We start from the raw sequence: 24,084 nt of genomic DNA, 5'->3' as shown, positions 1-24,084 counted from the left end.
ACCACAATTTCTTAAGAATGTTCCAACCTTTCTTACAAACACTAAGCCAAAATTTCGAACAAACAAAGATTTTTGAAAAGAACCAAATATTACCTGTTGGGTTTCACTAATTTAAAATATTTGTGAAGGATATAATATCGCAGCTTTAATATTTTAGTACTCCTTTATATGGCTATTAAAGCATGAATAAGCATATAGTTTTGGTTGGATAAAATTCTAATAAAAAAAAGTTCGACTCAATTTAATCATCTTAATTGAAAAAGAAAAGCTGAAACTTGCCTTTCTCGTGATTACAATCTGAGAATCTGAGAAAAAGAGTTTAGTGTTCAAGTTGTTTCAACGATGGATTATGGAGTGTAACTAAGCATTGTTGGTATCCCAACTAAAATACTATAATCTGAAGTAAATTAATTAGGGTTTGACATGGATATAACATCTCAGAAAAAAAAAAAGAAAAAAAAAAGAACAGAAAAAGAAAAAAGGAAAAAAAAGGTACAACCTAGCCTTACCCCAAAGGTTAACACTCTTCACATGGATTACATAATGAACAAGCTATTACTTTCCAACAGCTACAAACCTAATGTTAGATCGATAAACGATTATACTTAGAACATTTATAAAAAAAAAGCGATTTTCAGATGAACAAACTACATAGGGGGCATTACAATCTGTGATGATTCTTCTTATTTTCTTTGTCTACTTTAAAACTGTGACCTCTTTCGTTCCTTCATTCCTTTCTATGTAGTTTGTTTCAAGGAACAGACCTTCTCACAGTGACCAGCCGCCAGGTCACTCCTCTTCATCATAATCTTCCTCTTCTTCCTCCACCCTTGTGCTGCTCAGATGTGCATATTGGAGAGGGTCGATTGCCATTTTGTCCACGAACTCGTCCGCGGCTTTAGTCTCAGACTCGGTGATAGTAGGCCCGGCTGATTCGACGGGCGTGTCTGATACTGCTGCTGCTGCAACAACGGTCTTGGAGTCTCCGTTGGCGATGACGTCGGCATTGAGATCAAAACTTTGGACAGGTTGGTTGGCTTCGCCAACTTCTTTTGATGTTTCGCTCGGCTCGACGTGATGATCCATGTGCACATCTGGGTTGGGGTGGTTCTTGTTCCTGTTCTCTATAGACGAGCAAGGGTCGGCGTCAGGGTTAGTTTGGAAGTTGTCTCTTTCGGCTGACCGAGCAGGCCGTCCACGACCCCGTCCTCGTCCTCTTCCTCTTCCTCTACCGCCGCTGCTGTGGCTCATGTCATGCTGGAGAAAAAAAGGGAAAAGAAATCATTATATCTATCCGGAAGCACTCTTAAGTGACATGCAACTACTAATTCTGAAGCCTTGGATTCTCTGTCAAAGAAAATGCAGTCTCTGGCAGGCTATTTAGTCACCATACATAATAGAGGAAAAAATAATTACCATCTTGCTCTTCTTCAACTCATCAAAATCATTGCCCTCATCACCAAGAGGTTTCCTGATCGGATAGATATTAAGCACGTTTAGTTATATACCAATTGTAACAAAATAGAAGTAGGAAAATTTTAATGTATTATACCTCCTCTTTCTATCATCAACAGCACCATCAGAATGACCATGACCATAATCCGGAACCCGACTAACGATATCCCTCAGAAAATCAAAAACACTATAGCTTTGTACACAGTGCTTTCTGTAATAAAGGTTCAGAAATAATGTTAAGAGAAATCAATATCCAAAAACACAACAACCAGATTTTGGGAAAGAAATGAGGAAGGGGGAACAAGGTACGTATATGGTACCAATTACTATACCACTATCAGATTTTTGGAAAGAAATGAGGAAGGGGGAACAGAGTATGTATATGATACCAGTTACCACCAATAATATTGTAGGGTCACCCAAGGAATTAATAAGTTAGATGCTAAAAGTAAATTCGAAGCAAAAATCTAAAACATAAGATAAACTGTAAATTTCCCGAGTTCAAATGCAAGGCTTTCACAAAACTTCATAAAATAAGTCGGTGAAAATGTTCTCTTACAGGTGCAATGAATTCATTGTCTTTGCTCCCCTTTGTAGAGTAATCTCATATGTACGATCACAGAGGTCTTGCAGGAATAGTTCCAATGCTTTAGCTGGTATTCATGTTCAAGAAACATTAGACAATCATAAATTTCTTATATGGAACATCCATGTCATTGCAGACTACTAAATATCTGTCACATTTACTTACAAACTAAAACGGGCACTGCCAATGCTATCTTTCCAACATCTTCATCTGCTTGCATTATCTTTTTAATTCGAGCCTGTCAAATTATATTATCCATTAGATAACAAGAAACAGAAAATCCAACCTGAGTTCAGGTTCAGTTTAAAGTATGTTCACTTGAGATGAATTATCCTTTCTAAGAGTTGAACTGAAGAAAGTGAGTCAAATTATCCAAAAAGTCGAGCTCTTAGAATATTTCCTATATGTTAAAATTTTGCAAATAACAAATATACAGCAACTCGAATCATCAAGTAAAAGCCAAAAGCCATAATATGCCTAGTTATGTATAGAAGGGGGATTCTCTTGATCCTCAACTACAACTGCCAGGAGAAGAAACAGCAAGAAAAATCTTTAGATCTTAATGATGAACATGACAATCTATATCGACCAACAGCAAGCATAGAATAAATTGCAAGTGTCAAAGTATAACATCCAGCTACCTATGGTAATGTCTGCACATCAGTCTAGATTCGCTACTAACAAAAGGCGAGGGAACCAACTATTAACTCATTTAGTTATTTCTGTATCAATTCATAGCATAATGTGCTACAATTCATCACATGGGCCCCAAAATATTGGGACCATGGATGGTAATATAATAGAAACTGATGAACACCCTTTGGAAGTGAATAAGTGTCCTCGCATTCTACATTGAGATTTTTTTTCCCCACCAAAAACCAAGCTTTGATTGAACAAAGTGAAATAATACAAAAAGATAGAAAAAACCACAGTCCAAGAAGGGTATGTTGCAGTGTTGTTGAGGCGCACCCGGGCGAGAGGCGAGGCGATTTCTCCCAGGTGCGAACGTGTAATAAGAGACCGTGAGAATATAGCGAACGTGTAAAAACAAAAAGCAGCCATCTAGGATACGCATGGCTTCAATATGCACAATTTATGTCACGAGATAAGTTCTAAGGATTGACAAAACAAATTGACAGACATCTAATAAGAGACCTAAGAATCCAAGTAAATTTGCGGATATACATCATTTATAATTTAAATGGAATGATGGAAGTTAGAAGAGTACAGAAAGAGGGAAAGAGGGAGAGACATCGGTCTGTGCCTTCTGTTTGTCCAATGAAGAAAGTATGGTACATCTTTTTTTCTGATGACCCTATGCAAGACAGTGCTGAAATTTTTTGCTAGAAGAATTTAATTTGGCATGGGTTTTTGGCAAGGAGATCGCAGATAACTTGAATCAGCTTCTTTTGGGCCTGTTTTGAATCCTAAAGCTTCTCTCCTGTGGCTTAATGAAGTAAAGGCATTAGTGTATGAGTGTCGAGTGTGGTATGAAAGGAATCTGAGGATTTTTGAAGAAAAGAGGCAGCCTCCTTCAGCACGCTTTGACCTTGTTAAATTCAAGGCCGCAGTGGAGTTCTTTATCTCCTTTATTTAAACATTATTCCCCTGGTTTGATCTATTCGAATTGGGGTGTTTTTTTTGCAACTTTCCGAGTTTTTAAATTTTATTTGTATTTCACTCTTTCGAGAGTTTGTATCTTTGAAGAATTTTGTTCCTTTCATTATTTCAATGAGAAGTTTGTTTCTTGTTAAAAAAACGTAAAGAGGGAGAGACAAGAAATAAACTCATTCAAAGCCCAAAGAAAATACAAAAAACTCCTCCAATTGGCACAATGTAATGTAATTACATAAGCAATTAGAGAGAGTGTAGAAGCACCAAGAAGCGCCCAACAATTTAATCCTCGCCTGAATTTCTTGTCCACGTTCAGCTTTCTCCTAAAAAATTCAGAATAGAAGGAATAAACATCCATTTGGACCAAATGCTTAAAGGTTTGAAACAGAAAACTGGTTCTTGGCATAGGACAACAAATCTACCGTACAGTAGAAAGGAAGTGCCAGAGTTTGCGTTAATTCTTGGGGTTTAGTATCTCGATAACATAATCACATCCTCTCCCTATGCCCTTTTGTCAAGTTGATTTTGGTCAGCTTTTTCTGAGCTCTTGGAGTTGTTTTTCCTCTTCCAAGGCTGTTCTGCTATGTTTGATGAGATTTTCATTCACTCTCTCTTTCATGCCATGGCATGTCTGGTCAGAGAGGAACAGAAGGCTATTTCGGAGAAGGAGAAATAGTGGGAGGATGGTTTGATGTTCACTTCCCTGCCTCACTTTGAGTTTCTTAATGTAACTAGTTACTAAGATTTTTCTCTCAATCACCATTAACAATTTATGTGCTTTTTTTAAATCTGTTTTTCTCTTTCTTTTCTGGTAGCCCCTTTCTATTGGCAAGACCATAGAAAAAAGAAAAGAAATTTACTCTACCTTTGCAAGCCTAATCACTAAGTATTACCCCAGGACAAAAAAGCCATAAATTCAAGTTTTAAAAGCACCACTGTGTCAAAACCAGCCAAAGACATGATGTAAATAAACTCATTTCACAAGGTTACACGGTAATGGATCCATATATTTAATAATATGAATAAAGCGGGACAAGTTGCAGATGAACAAAACTACAGAGTTAACTTAATTGACACAGACAAAGTAATGGAATACATGAAAAGGAAAATTCTCGTCATATCAGAAATACACCAAGAATTCATTTTATATCTGGAATTCGTCAAAACGTTGCACGATACCGACCAGATGATAATGAAAATAAGAAGCAGAGAAAATTAGAAAAAATAATGCACAAGTTATCGGACAAAATTGTACGCCACGATCTCTTCGCAATAGCAGAAATTAACAAACGAAACAATTAGCCCCTTCAATTCATTAGAAACCGAACAGGATTATCAAACCGATCGAAAGAAAACCACGAAAAAAAATGAATAACGAACTTACAGCAGGAAAGCGGGTATCGAGCTTCTTCCTCATGGCGTCAGATTCGAGACATTCAAAGGGATTAAAAAATATGAAAAATGAAGAAACAACAGCTGAAAAATTGCCAAAAACTTCAGCAAAATTCGATTGTCAATGCGATCAATGGACAATCAACACAGAAATCTACCGAAGCAATCTTCTCAGATCCAGGAGAATTTAGGGTTTTTATCATAAATAGCTCTACGATGAAGAAATTAGAAATCGAACCCAGAAATCTAAAAATTGCAAAAGTAGCTCAATTGTTTGTGACCGAAAAGACTAAAATACCCTAATTTGATGACCTGGAAAGGAAAACGCAACTCCTCTTCAAGACTGGGATTTTTATTGTTTAGATTTATTTTAACGGTTCAGATTTTCTGGTAATTAAATATAAATATAAATAAAAAAAATTTCTGTCTTTTTCCATTTTTTGAGTTCAATCATAAATGAGTTGGAACGCTCCAAATATAACAGCAGATTTTTTAAGGAAAAATATTGAATTTTAGTATTTTTATTTGTACTTTCTAACCTTTTTATTTTCAAGTCAAAATTGTTGATGTTACGGTAAATCAATTCAATTGGGTTGATTTAATAATAAATATTGGTGGCTAACTGAGCATAGTTCAATTGACTTAAGCACTTATTTTCGATTATAGATCTCGTGAGTTGAATCTCCATCTCACACGTTGTGATAAAAGATAATAATAATAAATATCGGTAAGTTTATTTTCCTAACATGTAAAACTCAAAAATAATTCATCCACTTATTTTGATTAGATTCTTTTTTAATTTTTAAATTCAATGAAAAAATTGTTGGCATTGACATTTTGTTTTTCTTGAATGGATCTCAATTCATCGCATAATGTTGATCTAACAAGCCACACAAGTAGTAGAAAAAAACGAATTTTAACCGAGCATTTTTCAAAGCTAATCAAATTGAGTCGACTTTGGAAAAAACTACATGCTGATCAAATTGAGTTGTTTCTGGTTGTTTGAGCTATACTTTATGTTGGTTCGATTAAAACATAGAACTACAAAATAATATTTGATTAGGTTCAGTTTTGAATAGGTTTAATTAGTTTAACCAATTTAGTTCCATTTTGGTAAGTTTGATGATCGGTTTGGTCACATAAATCAATTTTAAATTTGGTTTTGATCCAATGATTGAACTAAATCAACGTGCTTATACTTTTAATGCAACTATAATCCTTAAAAAAATCGACAAAGGATTATTTGAAACATTTTATTAACGAGGGGTGAAAGACAACTAAAGGGTAATATGAAAAGTGCTTAGGATGAACACTACACCGATGTTGAATTTGATTGATTGTAGGCATCTCACTAGGTGGGAGCGTCGTTGACGCGTCATATCTCACCACCTCTGCTCGACCAGATCTCAACATGAACAAGGTAGTATCATATCGTACTATCATTTATATTTAATATTATATCATAACCTTGGATGTCACATTACTTTTAATTATAAAATGTACAATTGTCACACTATGTTTTGGAGTCATAAACAAATGTAGGAACTGTCGTTCAAGTTGTGACCCTCCGATGCTAAGTCAGTATTTGGATCAAAGTCAAAAGAGTAAGAGATCAATATGAGTGTTAAATGTCAGGAATTAGCTTATCTCTTGAAGAGTTCTCATTCCCTTCAAATAACGGGAAAGCACTTGATATCGTATCTTCCCAAATTTCAGCTATACCATCAACCATAGTGTAAATTGGGATTCTAGTAGGTCGTGCGGGCGTAAAATCATTTCCTTATTGCTACCGTGTCGTTTAGTCCTACATCCTTTTCCCGAGGTCCTGACCTTCAACAATCATGCCTACAGGACCGCTTGGTCTGGGCTTTTTTCCTCGAGTTTCGCTTCCTATTGGCCTTGATCCATTGGCTTCTGGTTGTTTCTTTCGTAATTTCTTTTAAACCAACTTCTCTCGTGATGCCTCACTATCTCTTTCATGTCCTTTCTTTCTCAAATTTCTTCATCTAAACTATCTCTTTCTACATCGAGCATGTATAACGATCCCTTATTATTTTCTTCAACTCGAGATCATGGAAGGGAATGGAAGAGGAAGAAGTTTCCGTTGATGGAGATTAAAAATGACACTTTAGATATGAGGTATAAATAGTAAACATAATGTTACATCATATTATCAATAACACAAAATAATCCGTCGATAAAAAATAAAACTTCATATACCACAAAGATTCGAAAACACTAAAGACTAAAATTATTTCTGAAGAAAATTGACAAAAATTTATACATCAAAACCACATTACAACTTTTTGAAAGAAAGAGAAATGCTAATTGTGTATTAAATAAGATCTTCAAAGTTGATAGATCCCATCTCATATTGAATTAAAAAAAAAAAAGAAGAAGAAGGAGAAGAAAGAAAGAATTTTTTTTAATTATTTTCCATTAAAAAGCATATAATAAAACAAAATTTAAAGAATAACTTCCAAAGAGGCTCGAATTTCTAAGATGATCCACGGGGCCAGATTTCAAGTATTCTAAAATTAAGTGTTATTATTCCGAAATTAAAGGGAAAGGAAACGGAAAAAACAAAAAAGTAAAAGGATTAGTACTTTGTAAATTGCTATATGCTAAAGTTATGATGATGGCTATGGTTTTTCAATCGGATATCGAATATCCGTTTCCAGAAATTTAAAGAAAAAATAAAAAAGAATCATAAATCAAAAATCAAAAATCAAAAAGGAAAAAGGAAAACGATGTCGTATGATTTGGTAATCGTGCAGATGAATGGTTCCCAAGTCAGTGTCCTTGAAACTTATGAATGCCTCACACGTTTGGTTGTTGTTCTTGTTTGTTTATTATTTACTTTAAATTAATTTTTAATTTATTGTTTGTTTTATATATTTAAAATTATTTTATTTTTTGTCGTGCATTATATTTTGTTTTTTGTTTCTTTTTTTTTTGTCTTCTTAACTTTGAATATTTTTGTTTTATTATTTTTCTAGTCTTTTGAACTTTGCATAAATAGTGATGGGTAGATTCGAGAAAGAAAAAATCGAATTTGAACTCTTTGTTAAAATACATGAAGTTTATAGGTTAGTGACTTAGTGGAGTTGTAGTGTTGATTTAGAGAGAATTTGAAGGGCAGTGGCTTAGGTAGTGGGTTAGTGGTCGGTTATTTACTTTTTCTATAAATACTTGTATCGATTCTCAATTCAATAGAAGTTCTTCCTTTATACCATTTCTCTCTTGCTTCAACTTTGTTGTTCTTTTCGTTTTCGTTACAATTAATGCATAATACTGACCTAGCAGAATTATCAAAGTTGTAGCAATTGGATTTGATAGAACATGCAAAACATAAAAGAATCCATATTGGTGTGGTGTTAGATACAAATTTTGATGCTTAAGCTACATTCAAGTTTGTGTTGAGCTTAACAAAAATTAAGATTTTGTAACGTACTTTGATTATGAGATTTTTTCCTGTTTATTTATAAAAGGAAAAATATGATGAAATCTTCTATATATATATATTTTAATTCTTGAAATCTTAGACCTTCAAAAGAAGGGAGAGGAGATTAATTTTGAGAGCTCATCTAGTTATGTCTTGGGCACAAGGGACTTTGAGGCTTAGCCCTTGATCTCATAGGTTGGTTAGCCCTTTAGGACTATCCCACAGGCTGCTCGGTTGATGTGGTTCTGCCTCTCGAACTCATCATGGATCTACACTTACAAACTTCGCGTATTCCACTCAATAGCCAACGCTTCTCCCCAAACCCCCTCGGAGATCACGATGTGCAACCTGTGTACTAGATTCTCATGGCTCGACTTTTTATATTGTTTTTAAGTTTTAGCATTTGCTTAATTGGAGTTGTCTTACTTAACTTTTCTATAGTTTGTTCGTAGATCGATGCTTTATTTCACTCATAATATAGATGGTAGAGTACTTTTTTTCTTCGAAAAATGAGAAAATGTCTCTCTCTCGAAATTATTTCACCGTAGTTAACTTATCATACGAAGTAGGATCATGTATTAGTCTGCTCACACCTTCCTTTAAGGTCATATTTGAAAATAATTATATTTCATTCCAATTGTCCTTTGCTTTCTAAATTTGTCAAGGAATAGAGATTGATCTCCAATTTGTGGAACCCATGTTAAGATTTGAAAACCATTCCTATCAATTCATTAATTTCTTTGAGAAAGATAGAGAATTATATTCTCATTCTTTTATTTTAGTGGGTCTCTCACTACTTTTCAAGAATATAATATGAGGACCAACATTTCTAATTTTCGATATTACAAAGATTTATTATTAAATACACATAAAGAAAGTCGACCTTTGAAAACCCTAGATTATGAAGAAAGAGGATTATTCTTGTACTAAAAAAGAAAAAAAGAAAAAAGAGGATTATTTTTTATAATTATTTTCGGATATAGTTAGCTATCTTATTATTATTATTAATTTATCCTTTAGTTCGAAATTTTTGTGGGTCCTACATTAATTTAAAATTTAATCTCAAATTTTGTTAAATACAAAACTGGTGGAAATTCCAATCCAGATTGGGAAATTGAATCTCATATGGTAAATTTGATATTTTTTTTTTCTTTTTGCACTAAATATCGCACAAAGAACTCTAACTTATATTAACACCATAGACCATATTGGAAAAAAAGATCTCATTCATTGCTCTAGAAAAATTACCCTTTTCTTTTTTGTAGCTCGTTATTGGTAAAACAGTTTTTAATAAAGGTATCTATTTAAAAATTTTAGGTTAAAATACTTTTCCGTCTGTACTTTTAGTCTTGGTTAATTTTAGTTACCGTATATTGAAAATGTTCATTTTGGTCTATATACTTTTAACTTTGTTTATTTTGGTGTATATACTTTTACTTTTTAAAAATGGATCATTTTAACCCCCTCTTCGCAAGATTTTAACATAAACTTTTTACATAAGGAAAACTATTTAGTATAAAGTAATGTTTACATTTTAAAAAATATATTGATTGTAATGTGGTGTTGAAATTGTGATAGAAAAAATAAGATTTAAAATGAAATGAAAGGACCAAAACGGTCACTTTTAAAAAGTACACGAGATCACAATTAACATTTTCAAAGTACAGAGACTAAAATAAACCAAAAAATTGAAGGTACATGTATTAAAATGAAAATTGTAAAAATATAAGGACTAAAATGAACTAAAACTGAAAATACGGGGACTAAACTAGTATTTTAACTAAAATTTTATTATCATACTAAAAAAATAACAAAAAAAATTGTTATCATTGTCTATTTTATCCGTTTATACACATAACATTTATGTCTACATAAGAAATTATGACATCTTTTTCAAAAAAAAAAAAAAAGAAGAAGAAGAAGAAGAAAGAAATAAAGAAGAAGTTATGACATCTACAATATACTTTGCCATAATTCCCCAAAATTATTCTTCTGTTGGTTTCAAGCATGACTATACTAAACTTGGTATTTCTAGTAATAAAATCTATATCATTCTTTTACCAATTGGAATATTATTTCAAAACAAATCAAATGGTCAATTGTTCAGGAAGGATAGTAGAAGATACTGATAGTCTTTTTAATTACCGATCTTGATAACTTGTGTAAACCATCTAACTTACTTAAACTGATATATAAAATAGTTCGAATAATTTTACTAGAAAAAAATATAGTTAATAGTATTATTTAGTCATTGTTTATAATTTATTTCAATAACTATTTTACAAAAGAATTAGAGGTTTCTAAATCTGACATACATCTATTAGCAATTAACTTCAAATATTTATTTCATGCACTTAGTTTTTAGAATATCATATAAAAGATATAAGAGTAGGTAATTCAAACCAATATTTTAGAAAAAATAAAAACATCGTAACCACTAAACTATTACTTGAGTTCTGTTTTCAATGAACAAAAGAAATTTATAATATAAATTTATATTAAATAATTTATTAAATGCAATTGATTACAAGCATCAAAAACTTTTTGATCCAAATATATATATTAATTGATTCAACTATGCTTAGACAGAAGATTAAAATAAAATTTAAGTTGAAAAAAAAAGTTCGAAGAGGAAATAATTTAAAAACAATCTGAAAAAAAAAGGTATTGGAAAAATGAAATTTAAGGTAAAAGAAAATGGATTAAGCGACGGGAAAAAAAAATGGAAATGGAGGAAGTTCCGGTCGGTTGGTGGAAGAAATGGTGTCCGATGGATCCAGTGAAGTTCCGCCTCAGTTCCCGCTCTTCGCAGAATCGTTCAATTCTCTACCAATTCAATCCTCCATGTTTCAATTTCAACCAATTTCATCTCTCTCCTCCTTCTCTTCCGGATCGTCGTTTCAGTTTCCACTCTCTCCCATTTTCCCTTTTCCCAAATCTCCATCTCTCTCTCTTTCTCCTGAGTTTTTCCGCATTCTACATCATTCGCATTTACATTTTGGTTCTGACCCATTTGGGGATTAAGCTTTGTTATGGATGATCGGATTGAAGATGATGATCGGGAGGCGTTGGCGGGGTTGAGCTCCGTCCCTCCTCCTCGGAAGGCTCATTCTTACAGTCAGCAGCTTCGAGCTGCATCCGATCAGAAGCGTCACCAGATACGCAAGCATAGTCTGGATGAGGACCAGATTCCAAAGGTTATGGAGTCGTATTATGATTCTTCTGATGATGATTTTCTTCCCTATTCGACGTCGTCGGCTGTTGGAGGTGATGAATTTCTCTCGCAGAGATTGGACCAGAATCTCTGTATGGACGGCGGCGGAGGTATCGATGACTCTCGGCAATCGCAGGCATTGGCGGAGTTCGTCGGGAGCGGTGGCACGACGGGTTTTTTCAAGGTTCCAATTCGCGCCGCCGTTCATCCTGGCCGCCCGACGTGCCTGGAGCTGAGGCCACACCCATTGAGGGAGACGCAGGTCGGGAAATTCTTGAGGAACATCGCGTGTACAGAGACGCAGCTGTGGGCTGGGCAGGAGTGTGGGGTGAGGTTCTGGAATATTGAGGATGCGTATGAACCTGGTAGTGGACTGGGCGGGAGGGTGAGAAGGGGCGATGAAGATGCTGCCCCTTTTTATGAATCCACCAACACCTCGCCCACCATGTGTTTGATTATTGACAATGGAAATAGATTGGTGTGGAGTGGACATAAGGATGGGAAGATCAGATCATGGAAGATGGATCAGTCTGCGGATGATATGCCTTTCAAGGAGGGGCTTTCATGGCAAGCCCATCGCGGTCCCGTTCTTGCCATGACCATAACTTCTTACGGTAAGCGGTTTTCCCAAGAAAAGTCAAAAGGGGCATGTTAAAATTGGAAAATGAGAGGCCACTCGACTGACTATTTTATTGTCCACTGTTAGTCCTAAATATTTGCAAATTTCTATAGTGTGCTATGATTTTCTTTGTCCTAGAAATTCGACAAAAAAAACCAGGAAATTTTAGTGATGACATGAATGTAGGAATGGGAGAAATCAAATGATCCCACACCCCATCTGGTATTTCTTCAATATGAGTTTTACTATGGAAAAGACTGGGGTTGAAGATCTTAGATTCATAATACCACCATTTTTCACTTTTCGTATGAAATACCTTATTCTATAGACCAATTAATGTGATTAAAAGGTATTACGAGTTACAAGCAACTTTTCGTCTACTGATTTTGACTTACTATATTCACTTTGATTTCACAGGTGATCTGTGGTCAGGCGCTGAGGGTGGTATTATTAAGGTCTGGCCATGGGAAGCAATTGAAAAATCTCTTTGTCTTTCATCAGGGGAAAGGCACATGGCTGCTTTACTTGTAGAGAGGTCATATATTGACCTCAGGAGCCAAGTAACAGTCAATGGTGTTTGTAGTATATCTTCTCAAGACGTAAAGTGCTTGGTATCCGACAATGTTAGAGCCAAAGTTTGGTGTGCTGGGGCTCTATCATTCTCACTGTGGTAGTTATTCACTTCAGATATATATAATTCTCTGTTAGGCTATTGTAGTTCAATGGTAATATCAAATCTAAAAACTTTTGTGAAAATAATCTTAATTAATCAATATATATTGGGGGAAAATGCAATTTTTACCCTTGAATTAATATGGTTGTTTTAATTTATACCCTCAACTTTATATTCAGATAAGTGTTGCAGCATGATTGACTTATTTCATCATTTTTCTTATCCCACACCACCCTCTAAACTAATATAAGTGTGGAAACATTCACATCATTGTTACTTCTGTAAATTTTTCATTTGCGAGGGTATGACCGAATTCTTTAATGAGTGTATGAAAAAGGAATAGGAGTTATTGTAAAGTTAAAAAAAAAAAGGAAAAGAAAAGAGAATTATAAGCTAAAACATTTGAGAACTAATGGCAAGCTAAAAGAGTTGACAATTGAGTTTACATTGCGATGCCAAACAATCATTTAATAACAATAATAAAAATCACTGTTCTATCGCTTATTCATGCAGACGTGTTGTTTAGCCCCACCATTGTGTTTGTTTAATCTTTTTTGTGCCTTGTTGATCGGTTGATAGAGGAAAGAACTACTTATTTTGTAAAATGGATTTCTTTCTCCACTTAGGGAAGTAGAATTGTCTTATTGTTTAATAATTAGCATTTTAGAAGTGAACAAACATTATGAATGAAAACCCACATTTTATCCCATTTCTTTTCTTTAGAACGTTCCAAATTGTGTGTAAGAAAGAGAGAAAGAAATGAGCTCCATTCTAACTTTTTACGCTACAGGGATGCTCAATCAAGGGAGCTTGTAAAAGTTTTTAATGTCGAAGGTCAGACTGAGACTCGAGTTGATATGCTAACATCCCCTCAAGATCAAGCAGTGGAAGATGAGATGAAAGTTAAATTTGTTTCCACATCCAAAAAAGAAAAACCACAGGGCTTTCTCCAGAGGTCACGAAATGCTATAATGGGAGCTGCAGATGCTGTTCGTCGGGTTGCAAAGGGAGCAGGGGCATTTACAGAAGATATGAAGAGAGTAGAGGCAATAGTGATGGCCAAGGACGGCATGATTTGGAGTGGATGTACGAATGGCATGTTAGTGCAGTGGGATGGAAATGGAAACCGGTTGCAAGATTTTAACCACCACCCTTATTCTGTCCAGTGCTTCTGTGCTTTTGGGACACGGATGTATGTGGGTTATGTGAGTGGAGTTATCCAAATAGTGGATCTTGAGGGAAACCTAGTTGCAGGATGGGTTGCTCATAGTAGCCCTGTGCTAAAAATGGCTGTTGGTGCAGGATATGTTTTTAGCTTGGCTAGCCATGGTGGAATTCGTGGATGGAACATGACTTCTCCAGGACCTCTTGATAACATAGTACGAACAGAACTGGCTGCCAGAGAGACGTCATACACAAGAAAACAAAATGTCAAAATGCTGGTTGGCACATGGAATGTTGGACAAGGAAGAGCCTCTCATGAAGCACTGATGGCATGGTTGGGTTCTGCTGTCTCGGATGTTGGCATTGTTGTAGTTGGATTGCAGGAAGTAGAGATGGGTGCAGGTTTCCTTGCCATGTCTGCTGCAAAAGAAACTGTAAGGTCTTCTGCACTTTTTGATGGTGTATTGAAGTCTGATTGTTGTTAAGCATGTCCCTCACCAGGGTTGAGAATCTATGTTTCTAACATCATGATTTAGGTGGATCAATAACGGAGATTTCATTCGGAAGAAATTGAATCCTTTTTTATCAACTAACCCTAAAGCTTGTAATCTTCGAGATGTTAAGCTTGTGATGACGAAATATTTAGCTAACTTTTGAAATCAAATTCTTTATGATGGAACTTACTAAGAATCAAATTCTTTACTAATGACTTGTATGTATTGTTCTCATTTTATCTATGTTTCTTAGCTGTGAACAATTTTGTTCCATTATTGCCATGTGTATTTCTCACCTGCATGATAACTGGTTGACATTCTGATTATTAACGATTTTATCATCCTTCAAGTTCTTTATACACATGCTTTTACAGGCATCCAAGTTTTGCTGCCTTTGCCAGAAAAGGGAAAATGAAAAAGAAAAAACAATTGTTGCCTAATTACATTATGTAAACTGCAGGTAGGACTTGAAGGCAGTGCAGTGGGACAATGGTGGCTGGATACCATTGGAAAAGCCTTGGAGGAGGGGACAACTTTTGAACGAATGGGTTCCAGGCAACTGGCTGGCTTGCTTATTTCTCTTTGGTAGGCACTGTAATTTGAACATTATATTTAGAAATTCTTTTGTAATATCTTGAATAAGTTGTCAGTTCTACCATACCAGCTAATTGGAATTCTATGTTACTTCTCACATATTTGTACGGATTACTTTCTAATTGCATATGTTGATATTTAATGTCAGGGTGAAGAAAAATCTTAGAACACATGTTGGAGATGTTGATGCTGGAGCAGTTCCTTGTGGTTTTGGTCGTGCAATCGGTAATAAGGTTTGTTTATCTTTCAGAAGTTTGTTAGTTTTCATATATGAAAATTAGTAATTACTATTTCCATCGACCAGATAAGAAAACAGAAAAACTGTCTCTTCCTCTCCTCAGATCATCAGTTCCTTAAAATGTACTTAATTATAATATCTTGAATAATCTGCTTTTTGTGCACCCTGAAGTGGCTGTAGAACTATCAAATCTGACCGTTGTCAGACATCTTTGAAGGTTCCCTGAAACTGAATGTTTGTGGAGTGCTCTGACTTTGAAAGAAGTCTAATTAAGCGGCCTTAAATTTATCAAGTTGACATGTGTTGATAATTTTAAACATCAGGGTTATTGTATGTAAACTTGTTGTTAGAGAGTGACAATGATGAAGCATTGGAATATTTTAGGTCTTATCTTTTTTACTTCGACATTTCATTTTCCCTTTGAGATTGCAGTGGTTTGGTTCGTAGAGATGCTTCAATTATTGAATTGACTTCTTTTAGTCATCAGTTTTTGTTTTTCACGTGGTCACCGGTTCCCAATATATGACTTGGTTAAAACTGATCCAACAGGGAGGTGTAGGTTTGAGAATCAGAGTCTATGATAGGATAATATGCTTTGTGAACTGTCACTTGGCTGCACACTTGGAAGCAGTAAACCGTCGTAATGCCGATTTTGACCACATCTATCGAAACATGGTCTTCAACCGGTCATCTAACCTTCTAAATACTGCAGCTGGTATGGTGCCATACCTGTTTTTGTCTTGCTCTCTTGCCTTCTCCACATATTTATTTTGGCTGCTTTACTCTTCTGGCTTGCCGTTGGCCCTCTCTGTTGCAGCTGGTGTTTCAACTTCTGTTCATACGCTTCGGGCTACAAATGTACGTCTTTGGTGTTTAATACATCAGCATTTATTTGTTACTTTCCTTTTTATTACCACCCACTATGGTTATCTCTTGCTAGTGTTACATGCAATTGTCAATTTAGGTTCCAGCTGTCAATACTGAAGAACCAAAGCCCGAGTTATCTGATGCCGACATGGTTGTTTTTCTTGGTGATTTCAATTACCGGCTCTTTGGTATATCGTATGATGAAGCACGAGACTTTGTTTCCCAGAGATGCTTTGACTGGCTTAGGGAAAAAGATCAGCTTAGGGCTGAGATGAAAGCTGGGAAAGTTTTCCAAGGCATGCGTGAGGCACTCATTAGATTCCCTCCAACGTACAAGTTTGAAAGGCACCGGCCCGGCTTAGCAGGTATACGGCTATGGAAAGCATCAGATCTTTCCAACTACTGGTGGTTTGGATTTAAAGTATAGGATCGGGGAAGTTTCCATCTAAACAAATTCAGCAATCTATCAATTATCATTCATGTTTATGAATCTGATCAATAATTCCCTCAATAGGTTCATCATGTTATTTGTGGTTAAATTTGTCAACATTCTTCATATACCTTTTCCAGGATACGATGCTGGCGAGAAGAAACGAATTCCTGCCTGGTGTGACAGAGTAATATATCGCGACAATCGATATGCTCCAGCGTCTGATAGTACTTTAGAATGCCCTGTAGTATCATCTGTTTTATTGTGAGTATGTGCTTTTGGAGCAGTTTTCTGTTGTTTCCAATCATAATTTTTTTGGTTCTGAGACTTCTATGCACCCACAGGTACGAAGCGGTCATGGAAGTGACTGACAGTGATCACAAACCTGTCAGATGTAAATTCAATATTAAGATTTCCCATGCTGATAGGTCAGTAAGGAGAAAAGAGTTCGGGGATATTATTAAGACTAATGAGAAAGTGAAATCTATTTTTGAGGAGTTGTTATACATTCCGGAAACCATTCTCAGCACCGACACTATAGTTCTGCAAAACCAGGAGACATCTGTTTTCTCCATAACCAACAAATGCGTGAAAGATGTGGCTACTTTTAAAATTATCTCCGAAGGTCAATCCACTGTCAAGGAAGAAGGCAATGAGCGCGATTATCATCCAAGAGGCGCCTTTGGCTTTCCTCGGTGGCTTGAGGTATATTGTCTTATGACTCTTAGATGTAAATGCCAATGCAATTTTCAGAAACCAAACCATTCTTGGCCTGGGTACCATTACCAATTACCATATCTAGAGAAAGAATACAGACACAACAGCATATAGAAATTTGGTTTTGGACCGATCTTATCCGATCAAGTGAATGGAAGGATAACTAGGTTTTGTAGAGGATTTATAATGATGCTTGATAACACACTTTGTTTCTTTATCCAACATCCAGCTGAGTATTGCATAGTTTACATTATGTTCATGGTTCTCCTGGATTCCTGCAATATGACAAGAATGCAACTAATTTTAGGACATTTAAACCTCATATTGTTAGATATCAATGATTCAAATTATATACGCGGTCGGGTCGGTCCCCTTTACATTTAAGGCAGCTCCAATGCATTAGGCTCCTGCCAGGATTTTTTTTTGGCCCCCTTTTGGAAGTTCTATGGTGTCCCTTCTAAAATATGATTGTACAAATCACAATGAGCCTTTCTTCCCTGAATGTTTCTCTTACTCTTGTGTCATTTTAACTGCAGGTAACACCAGCTGCAGGAATAATTAAACCCGAACAATCTGTCGAGATATCGGTGCACCATGAAGAATCCCACACCCTGGAAGAGTTTGTTGATGGCATCCCACAAAACTGGTGGTGCGAAGACACACGAGATAAGGAGGTTATGTTAACTGTCACTATACGTGGAAGTTGCTCGACACGATCACACAATCACAACGTCCGCGTGCGCCATTGCTTCTCAAACAAGACACTCCGCGTTGACTCTAAATCCAGCAGCACCAAAAAAGCTTAAAAGATTCTTTGATTCTTTAGCGATTTTTCTGATTTGGTCCCTAGCTTCCTACGCTCGAGAGACCGATGATACTACGAGTTAGGTAATTGCGTATTTTCAACATCTCTTAGGAAATCGAATTGCTGAGGGATATTTTGCTACTTTAGCTATAACCAGTATGCATCTTTTATGTAAATAAATAGCCTGGTAACTGTTTTAGTCCCCATCTTAGTACAGGTGCCACTATGCTCACATTACACTCAAATTCTCAGATTCTTTCTCCAGTAAAAAAGATAACTGTAATTTATAGATCATTTTTGCTTCAAGATTGTACAAAGAGATTCAAAAGGCATAGAACTGGTTATCTGCACAATTAGTGAGATATCTCCTACTGCCCCTTTTTTTCTGTTAAAGTTTTTCACCAATTTTGCCATTTGAGACTCTGAGATAGTAAACTTCTAATTGATTTAGCTCAACTCGATGTGTTACTGCAATAGATGCTCGAGTGCAAGCAGGTTCCTTTTTGGCCAAAACCGACGTATCGGTTCATTTAACTAGTTGAAATCGTTCTTTTGAAAATTGAGCCAATCCATTCAATTGCTTGGCTAAGAACTGGTTGAAACCGTAGCTAAACTGAACTGAATTGACCAGCAATTTTTTCAATTTTATACTTTAGAAAAACAAATTAACTAAGAATGGCATTTTAAATTGACGGAATTGAATAGGTTTAATCAGTTTTGAACACTTTTGCTTGAATTAACTCTATTGTACTTGTCAATAATTGTACCAAAAAAAAAAAAAAAAACAAACGAACGAACACTTTTGCGATGTTTCTTAGAAGTTTGTTTTAAAATCATCTGGATTTTAGTTTTAAATTTTGGAGAGCGAGTTTATCTAGTTACATTTGCTCTATTCAAATATAAAATAAAATAGGCTAAGGTTCCATAACCTTTTCATATTGATAAAAAGAAAAAAAAGGAATGTAAAGAAATTATTTATTGAACAAGCTCATTTCATTTTGTAAAGAGTATGTTTTATTACAGAAAATTATCATATTGATCTACAAATTTCAGATTTCAAGACGTAAGAGGGTACAAAAGCAAACAGAAGCATGACTATTCTTAAAGAGCTGTCTCACACAAGATTTTAATTCGATAATCAACGAAAACTTTAAGGTCTCAATTTTATGAAAATGTTGATAAAAATATCGAAAAAAAATTGATGTTGATGAATAATCTCGGAAGAACATAAAGATCAAGAAATTCATTAAAAATATCTAAATTAATAAATAAGTGTTAAATCCTTTTAAAGTAAGTTAACCTTTTTTATTAATAATATTAGGTCCATATGAGATATCATTCACCTCTTGTGTCCATATCAAAACCACTGAACATATAGAAATATAATATATTAATAAAAATTTAGTACACTGATGTTTCATGGTTCTGTGGCTAGTTAGATAGATTTATCATTGAAACAAAAAAAACAACAAAGGAATAGTACAATAATAAGATGACTGACAATAAAAAAAAAAGAAAAGCTTAATAAACAATGAAAATTTTAATGCCAACGTCAACGAAGGCTTCAAAATCTTTCAAAAGTCTTCCTTCATTTTGAGTCACCGAATCCGATCCCAATTTCTCAAATTAAGGAATGGAGCGAAAATGGTGATCGTATAATTGCCACATGATCATAGGTCAATTAGTTTAAACATAGGTTAATAACCAAAAGTCCAATGTATTATTGAACTTGTAACAGTAAAATATATATTTTCATAAACTTAACTGAAATATATATTTTTACTGAGTAAGAAAAATAAAATGGATATACTTTGAGTATCCTATGCTCAAACTCATACCATTTAACAAGTACAATATCAATGAGTTTTGCTTTTCATTGACTTGCCATAGAAGTCTTGATTCTAAATCATCAATTAATAATCATCTAGAAAGCGAGTCCTTTTGAATACGTTCAAACATAGATGTTTAGATTTAAGCCAAATTAAACTAAAATTTCATGTTCGGTTTTGAATTAAGAAAAGCAAGATCAACTACTTCGACTAAATTTAACCTCGACAAACAATGAATGGGTTTCATAAACTCAAGAATAAAAAAAATAACCAGCTATAGATTTTTGGTTCGATAGTCAATTTTGTTGGGCGGGCGGTCGAGGCGAGGCGAATTGTTTACACCCCAACCCTTATGCATCCAACAACTACCTCCCAAAGCTTGCTACAGATAGCCATTAACATTCCTCTCTTCTATTCCCTCCATTTTATAAAACATTTGTTTCCCATAAAAATGAACAAAACTCTTCACTCATGAAACTACAGAAATGCACAAGAAAGCACACAGAAGAAAGAAAGCATTTAGCTAAATGAAGTTCTAAATCTTTTCACATCAAGAAATCCTTCTGTTTCTTTCTACTAAAACACCCCACAAGGCAGCAGCACTCCCAACCTGTCAATGCAACCATATTTTCAATGAACTGCAAGATCTAACAACCATTTCTACCCGAAATTCTATATAATGACGATTAAAGCCGATACTACTCACTTTAAAAGGTAAGGATTTAAGGATTCCAGTTCTCAGAGCTACTTTGTAAAAAAAATGAACCATTAAGAAGCAAATTAGAGAAATCAATCCTACTAGGAACTATGAGCCACACAAAGAATCTAACTTGGATGATGACATAAACTTCTTCCCTGTGGAGATGTGGAGGAATAAAAATCAAAGAATTGAATTCTTTGTTTTCGGGTGGCTCCTCGTTTAGTATGCCATTCTTGTATTCCTTCATTTTTCTCGAAGGAAGCTGGTTTTTCGATTAAAAAAAAGCTCAAACTCTTCTAAAGAATGGGAGGACACTGGGGAGACAGCTAAATACTTCTCTTCTAATGACTTTTGTGATTACACTCTACACCCTCTTTTTATTAACTTCAACAGGAGCAGGTTTTTGCAAGCCTAGGAAGAGTTCTTGGTTCTCTTTGCCTATTCTGTGTTTCCTATTAAAAAAGGAGCAAGGATCAATGAAATGAGTTTTTGTTGATTGAGAGAGAGATCACTCAATCAAGAGGAACTTTTTTTTTTTTTTTTTTTTTTTGCTTACTCAATCAACAGAAACTTATCTTTTATTGAGATGGAGTAATTCTCAATAAAAAACAAGTTTCTGTTGATTGAGAGAGAGATCAGCATGTTGTCAACAGTATGAGACAAATTGAGATTCTTAGTACTTAATCACCACATCACTAAAGCATCAAAGGAAACACCATCTAGTCCTATAGACCGAACCGAACAATAACGTAAAGCAGGTTTAAATAGATCAAGATAAGACATCAACCACATGACCAGATGAAACCAAGACACATCATAATGATCAAATTTCTTATCCGAATTATGAGAATAAAAGACTATCATTCACATCAAATTGTAGGTAGACAGGTGACTTCGACACAAATATTATTCTTTGGTACATGTTTTTCTTTTCAAATAACGTATTTCCCATGCCCCCCTAACATTACAATGCTAGAAAAATCTTCATCAGAAAGGGATCACATTTAGAATGGAGATTTAAAAAAGGAACAAAAATTCACAAAATTCTAACCTTCTAGTAATACCCCCGAAGGCTGTCCAAATAGCAGAAATCAAGCAGTGCATCACTGCTCACCATATCAAGGCAACAGAACTAAAGAGAAAAATGGCCACACATATTTCAGCCATTAGTATATTGAGAAATCCGAGAAGCCATGTTAGCAACTTGAGCTTGTAACTGAGAAGCCCTGACTTTGGCAGCGGTAGCACGGTGGAAAAACTGCTCCCTTGACAACAACCTCACGTTCCTCAAGTACTGATCAAATTGTACAGCTCCATCCTGCACTGCCTTATCCAATGAATATATAGCATCTTCTATTGCCAAATCCGAAGCAGTACACTCGAGCATTTGCTTTGAAAGCACATCAACACATTCAAATGCGTCATCCGCTTCAAAATCACTGCGATTCCTTCCCTCGTTCTCCCTCACCCAAGCTTCCAAAACATCGCTATTCATCAGAACCATCTGCAGTTGCTGCTCTAAACTCTCCTTCTCATCTTGCATCTCTTTCAAACCTTTATTTAGCTCCTCCTCCCTCTGTCTCAACACTCCCTGTGCACTGAAAAGTCCTTCCACCTCGGCCTCCCTAGTCTTTCTCAACCCGACAATATCACTATGCACGATCTCTACAAGCTTATTAATCGCATTTCGCTTGAAAACTTCATTGGGATCTTCCGTATGTGGCTGTAGACGCGCAACAGAAGCAACATCATTTGCACTACCACCGTATGGCGACGGTGGGTAAACCCTCGGCGGAATTGCTGGGCGTGGGAAAGCGGCAGCCCCCATATTAGAAGCAATCGAAGAATTAGCACTATTACGCCCAAAACTAGAGCTAGGACCCGGAGAAGGACCAGGGCTAGGGCTAGGGCCAGGATTGGGCCTCCGTTGGGAATAAAGTGGAGGGTCGCGACCAAACATAACGCTCAAATTACGAACCAATTCAACCAAATTAGAGCTGGGATAAATCCAATTTTGCAAATAAGGGATCGAGACCATACCGGAGGGATTGACATGAGGATGGGGGCGCTTGATGATCATATCCCGAGTTGGGTTCACGTAAACACAAGGAGGGTGGCGAGGGTAAGACTCCATGAGCCAAACGACGACGGGAATGTTATAGGTGACGCCTTGGAAGGACATGGGGACGGTGCCGTCGGATTGCAGAAGGTTGACGGAGCGGCCATCGTTGTGGGTGAAAGTTGCAGTACGAGGAACCAAGGAGGGGTAGGCGGCCGTGAGGGCGACCAAGTGCTGGCGGATCAGCCACTTGGTTTCTTCGGAGTAGGGGAGGGCGGAGGGGCCGCGCTGGGACAGGACGGAGCTCAGGAACTGCTGGATTATCTGTGGATTCGGCGGCGACGGATCCGGCGACGGCACCATAGCATATAGATTGGCGATTCGAAATCAGGAAACCGATGATCCTTCTTCGATTGGATTGAAGGATCCGAATTTGGGAATTGGGAATTGGGAATTTGGGAATTTTCTTTCGCTCACAATGGAAAATGAAATGCGTAGGCAGAGAGCTCCGGAAGATCGAGATGGCGCGTGCCTTAGCGTCGAAGAAAAATAAAATAAAATAAAATGGTGGACTTTGTTAAAACTAGGGTTAAAATCATATCTCCAAAATTTGGTTTGGTTTGATGATTTGAAAATATAAAATTGAAATAAAATATTTTTTTATTTGAAAATTGAATATTAATTTTAAATTTATTACATATTTAATAATATATTGTAAAGTAAGCTAGTTAACCTATTTAGTTTAATCTAAAATAATATTATTTAATTTATTAATATTTTTGTTATAAATCTCATAAAGTTATTATTTTACAGTATTACAACATTTATAATATATTATATTTTACCTGTTTTAATTTTAACAAAAACGAAATGAATTTATATCATACATAATATATTTATCAAACTTTTAACTGTTAAAAAGAAATCTGAAAATATTGAAAATTAGTTTCAAAATTTCATATTTGAAATCCATTTTTTAAAACAAATCCATATTTATGATCCATTTGATTGAGTAGCCTTAGGTTTAGTGTCTATATTTTAAAAATATTATAATAAATTTTTGAACTTTTAAAATTCTGTCCAATAATTCTCTTGGTTTTTTTAACAGTTCAACTATTATACTTTTAATTTTATGTTTTTGAAAATGATGTTTGTTTGCTTTATTTTTTTTATATGTTTTTATTTTGCT

The 24,084-nt window shown here is 35.4% G+C and overlaps 3 protein-coding genes across 7 annotated transcripts; 1 reads left to right on the top strand and 2 right to left on the bottom strand.

The window, feature by feature from the left end:
* Nucleotides 1-355: 355 nt before the first annotated feature.
* On the bottom strand, nt 356-5,247 carry LOC111010209 (uncharacterized). 3 transcript variants are annotated; one of them, XM_088117592.1, is made up of 7 exons: nt 5,040-5,247; nt 3,891-3,978; nt 2,207-2,279; nt 2,015-2,108; nt 1,553-1,666; nt 1,417-1,471; nt 356-1,257 (listed from the first exon to the last, which is right to left on the bottom strand). In XM_088117592.1, exons 3-7 carry the CDS (start codon nt 2,259-2,261, stop codon nt 790-792), a joined length of 786 nt encoding a protein of 261 aa, XP_087973718.1. In that variant the 5' UTR covers nt 2,262-2,279; nt 3,891-3,978; nt 5,040-5,247; the 3' UTR covers nt 356-789. The 3 variants fall into 3 exon arrangements, with proteins under 3 accessions (XP_087973718.1, XP_087973717.1, XP_022139252.1); XM_088117591.1 differs by having other exon boundaries at nt 3,920-3,978; XM_022283560.2 differs by lacking the exon at nt 3,891-3,978 and having other exon boundaries at nt 5,040-5,126.
* A 5,851-nt stretch (nt 5,248-11,098) lies between these two features.
* Nucleotides 11,099-18,720, top strand: 5PTASE13 (Endonuclease/exonuclease/phosphatase family protein). 3 transcript variants are annotated; one of them, XM_022283327.2, is made up of 11 exons: nt 11,107-12,320; nt 12,743-12,995; nt 13,789-14,596; nt 15,117-15,241; nt 15,399-15,483; nt 16,038-16,203; nt 16,306-16,346; nt 16,453-16,720; nt 16,926-17,049; nt 17,130-17,490; nt 18,039-18,720. In XM_022283327.2, the coding sequence occupies exons 1-11, from the start codon at nt 11,525-11,527 to the stop codon at nt 18,306-18,308; spliced, it is 3,297 nt and encodes a 1,098-aa protein (XP_022139019.1). In that variant the 5' UTR covers nt 11,107-11,524; the 3' UTR covers nt 18,309-18,720. The 3 variants fall into 3 exon arrangements, with proteins under 3 accessions (XP_087973716.1, XP_022139018.1, XP_022139019.1); XM_088117590.1 differs by lacking the exon at nt 18,039-18,720 and having other exon boundaries at nt 11,099-12,320; nt 16,926-17,053; nt 17,130-17,269; XM_022283326.2 differs by having other exon boundaries at nt 11,104-12,320; nt 16,038-16,346.
* Nucleotides 18,721-21,656: 2,936 nt separating this feature from the next.
* LOC111010244 (protein ELC-like) lies at nt 21,657-23,448 on the bottom strand. The gene has a single exon (XM_022283602.2). It carries the CDS (start codon nt 23,256-23,258, stop codon nt 21,996-21,998), a length of 1,263 nt encoding a protein of 420 aa, XP_022139294.1. The 5' UTR covers nt 23,259-23,448; the 3' UTR covers nt 21,657-21,995.
* Between the last annotated feature and the right edge of the window lie 636 nt (nt 23,449-24,084).

Source organism: Momordica charantia (assembly GCF_013281855.1).
Source record: "Momordica charantia cultivar OHB3-1 chromosome 9 unlocalized genomic scaffold, Mcharantia_2.0 BLBB01000009.1, whole genome shotgun sequence".
Lineage (NCBI taxonomy): Eukaryota > Viridiplantae > Streptophyta > Magnoliopsida > Cucurbitales > Cucurbitaceae > Momordica > Momordica charantia.
This window is presented reverse-complemented; position numbering and strand designations above follow the sequence as displayed.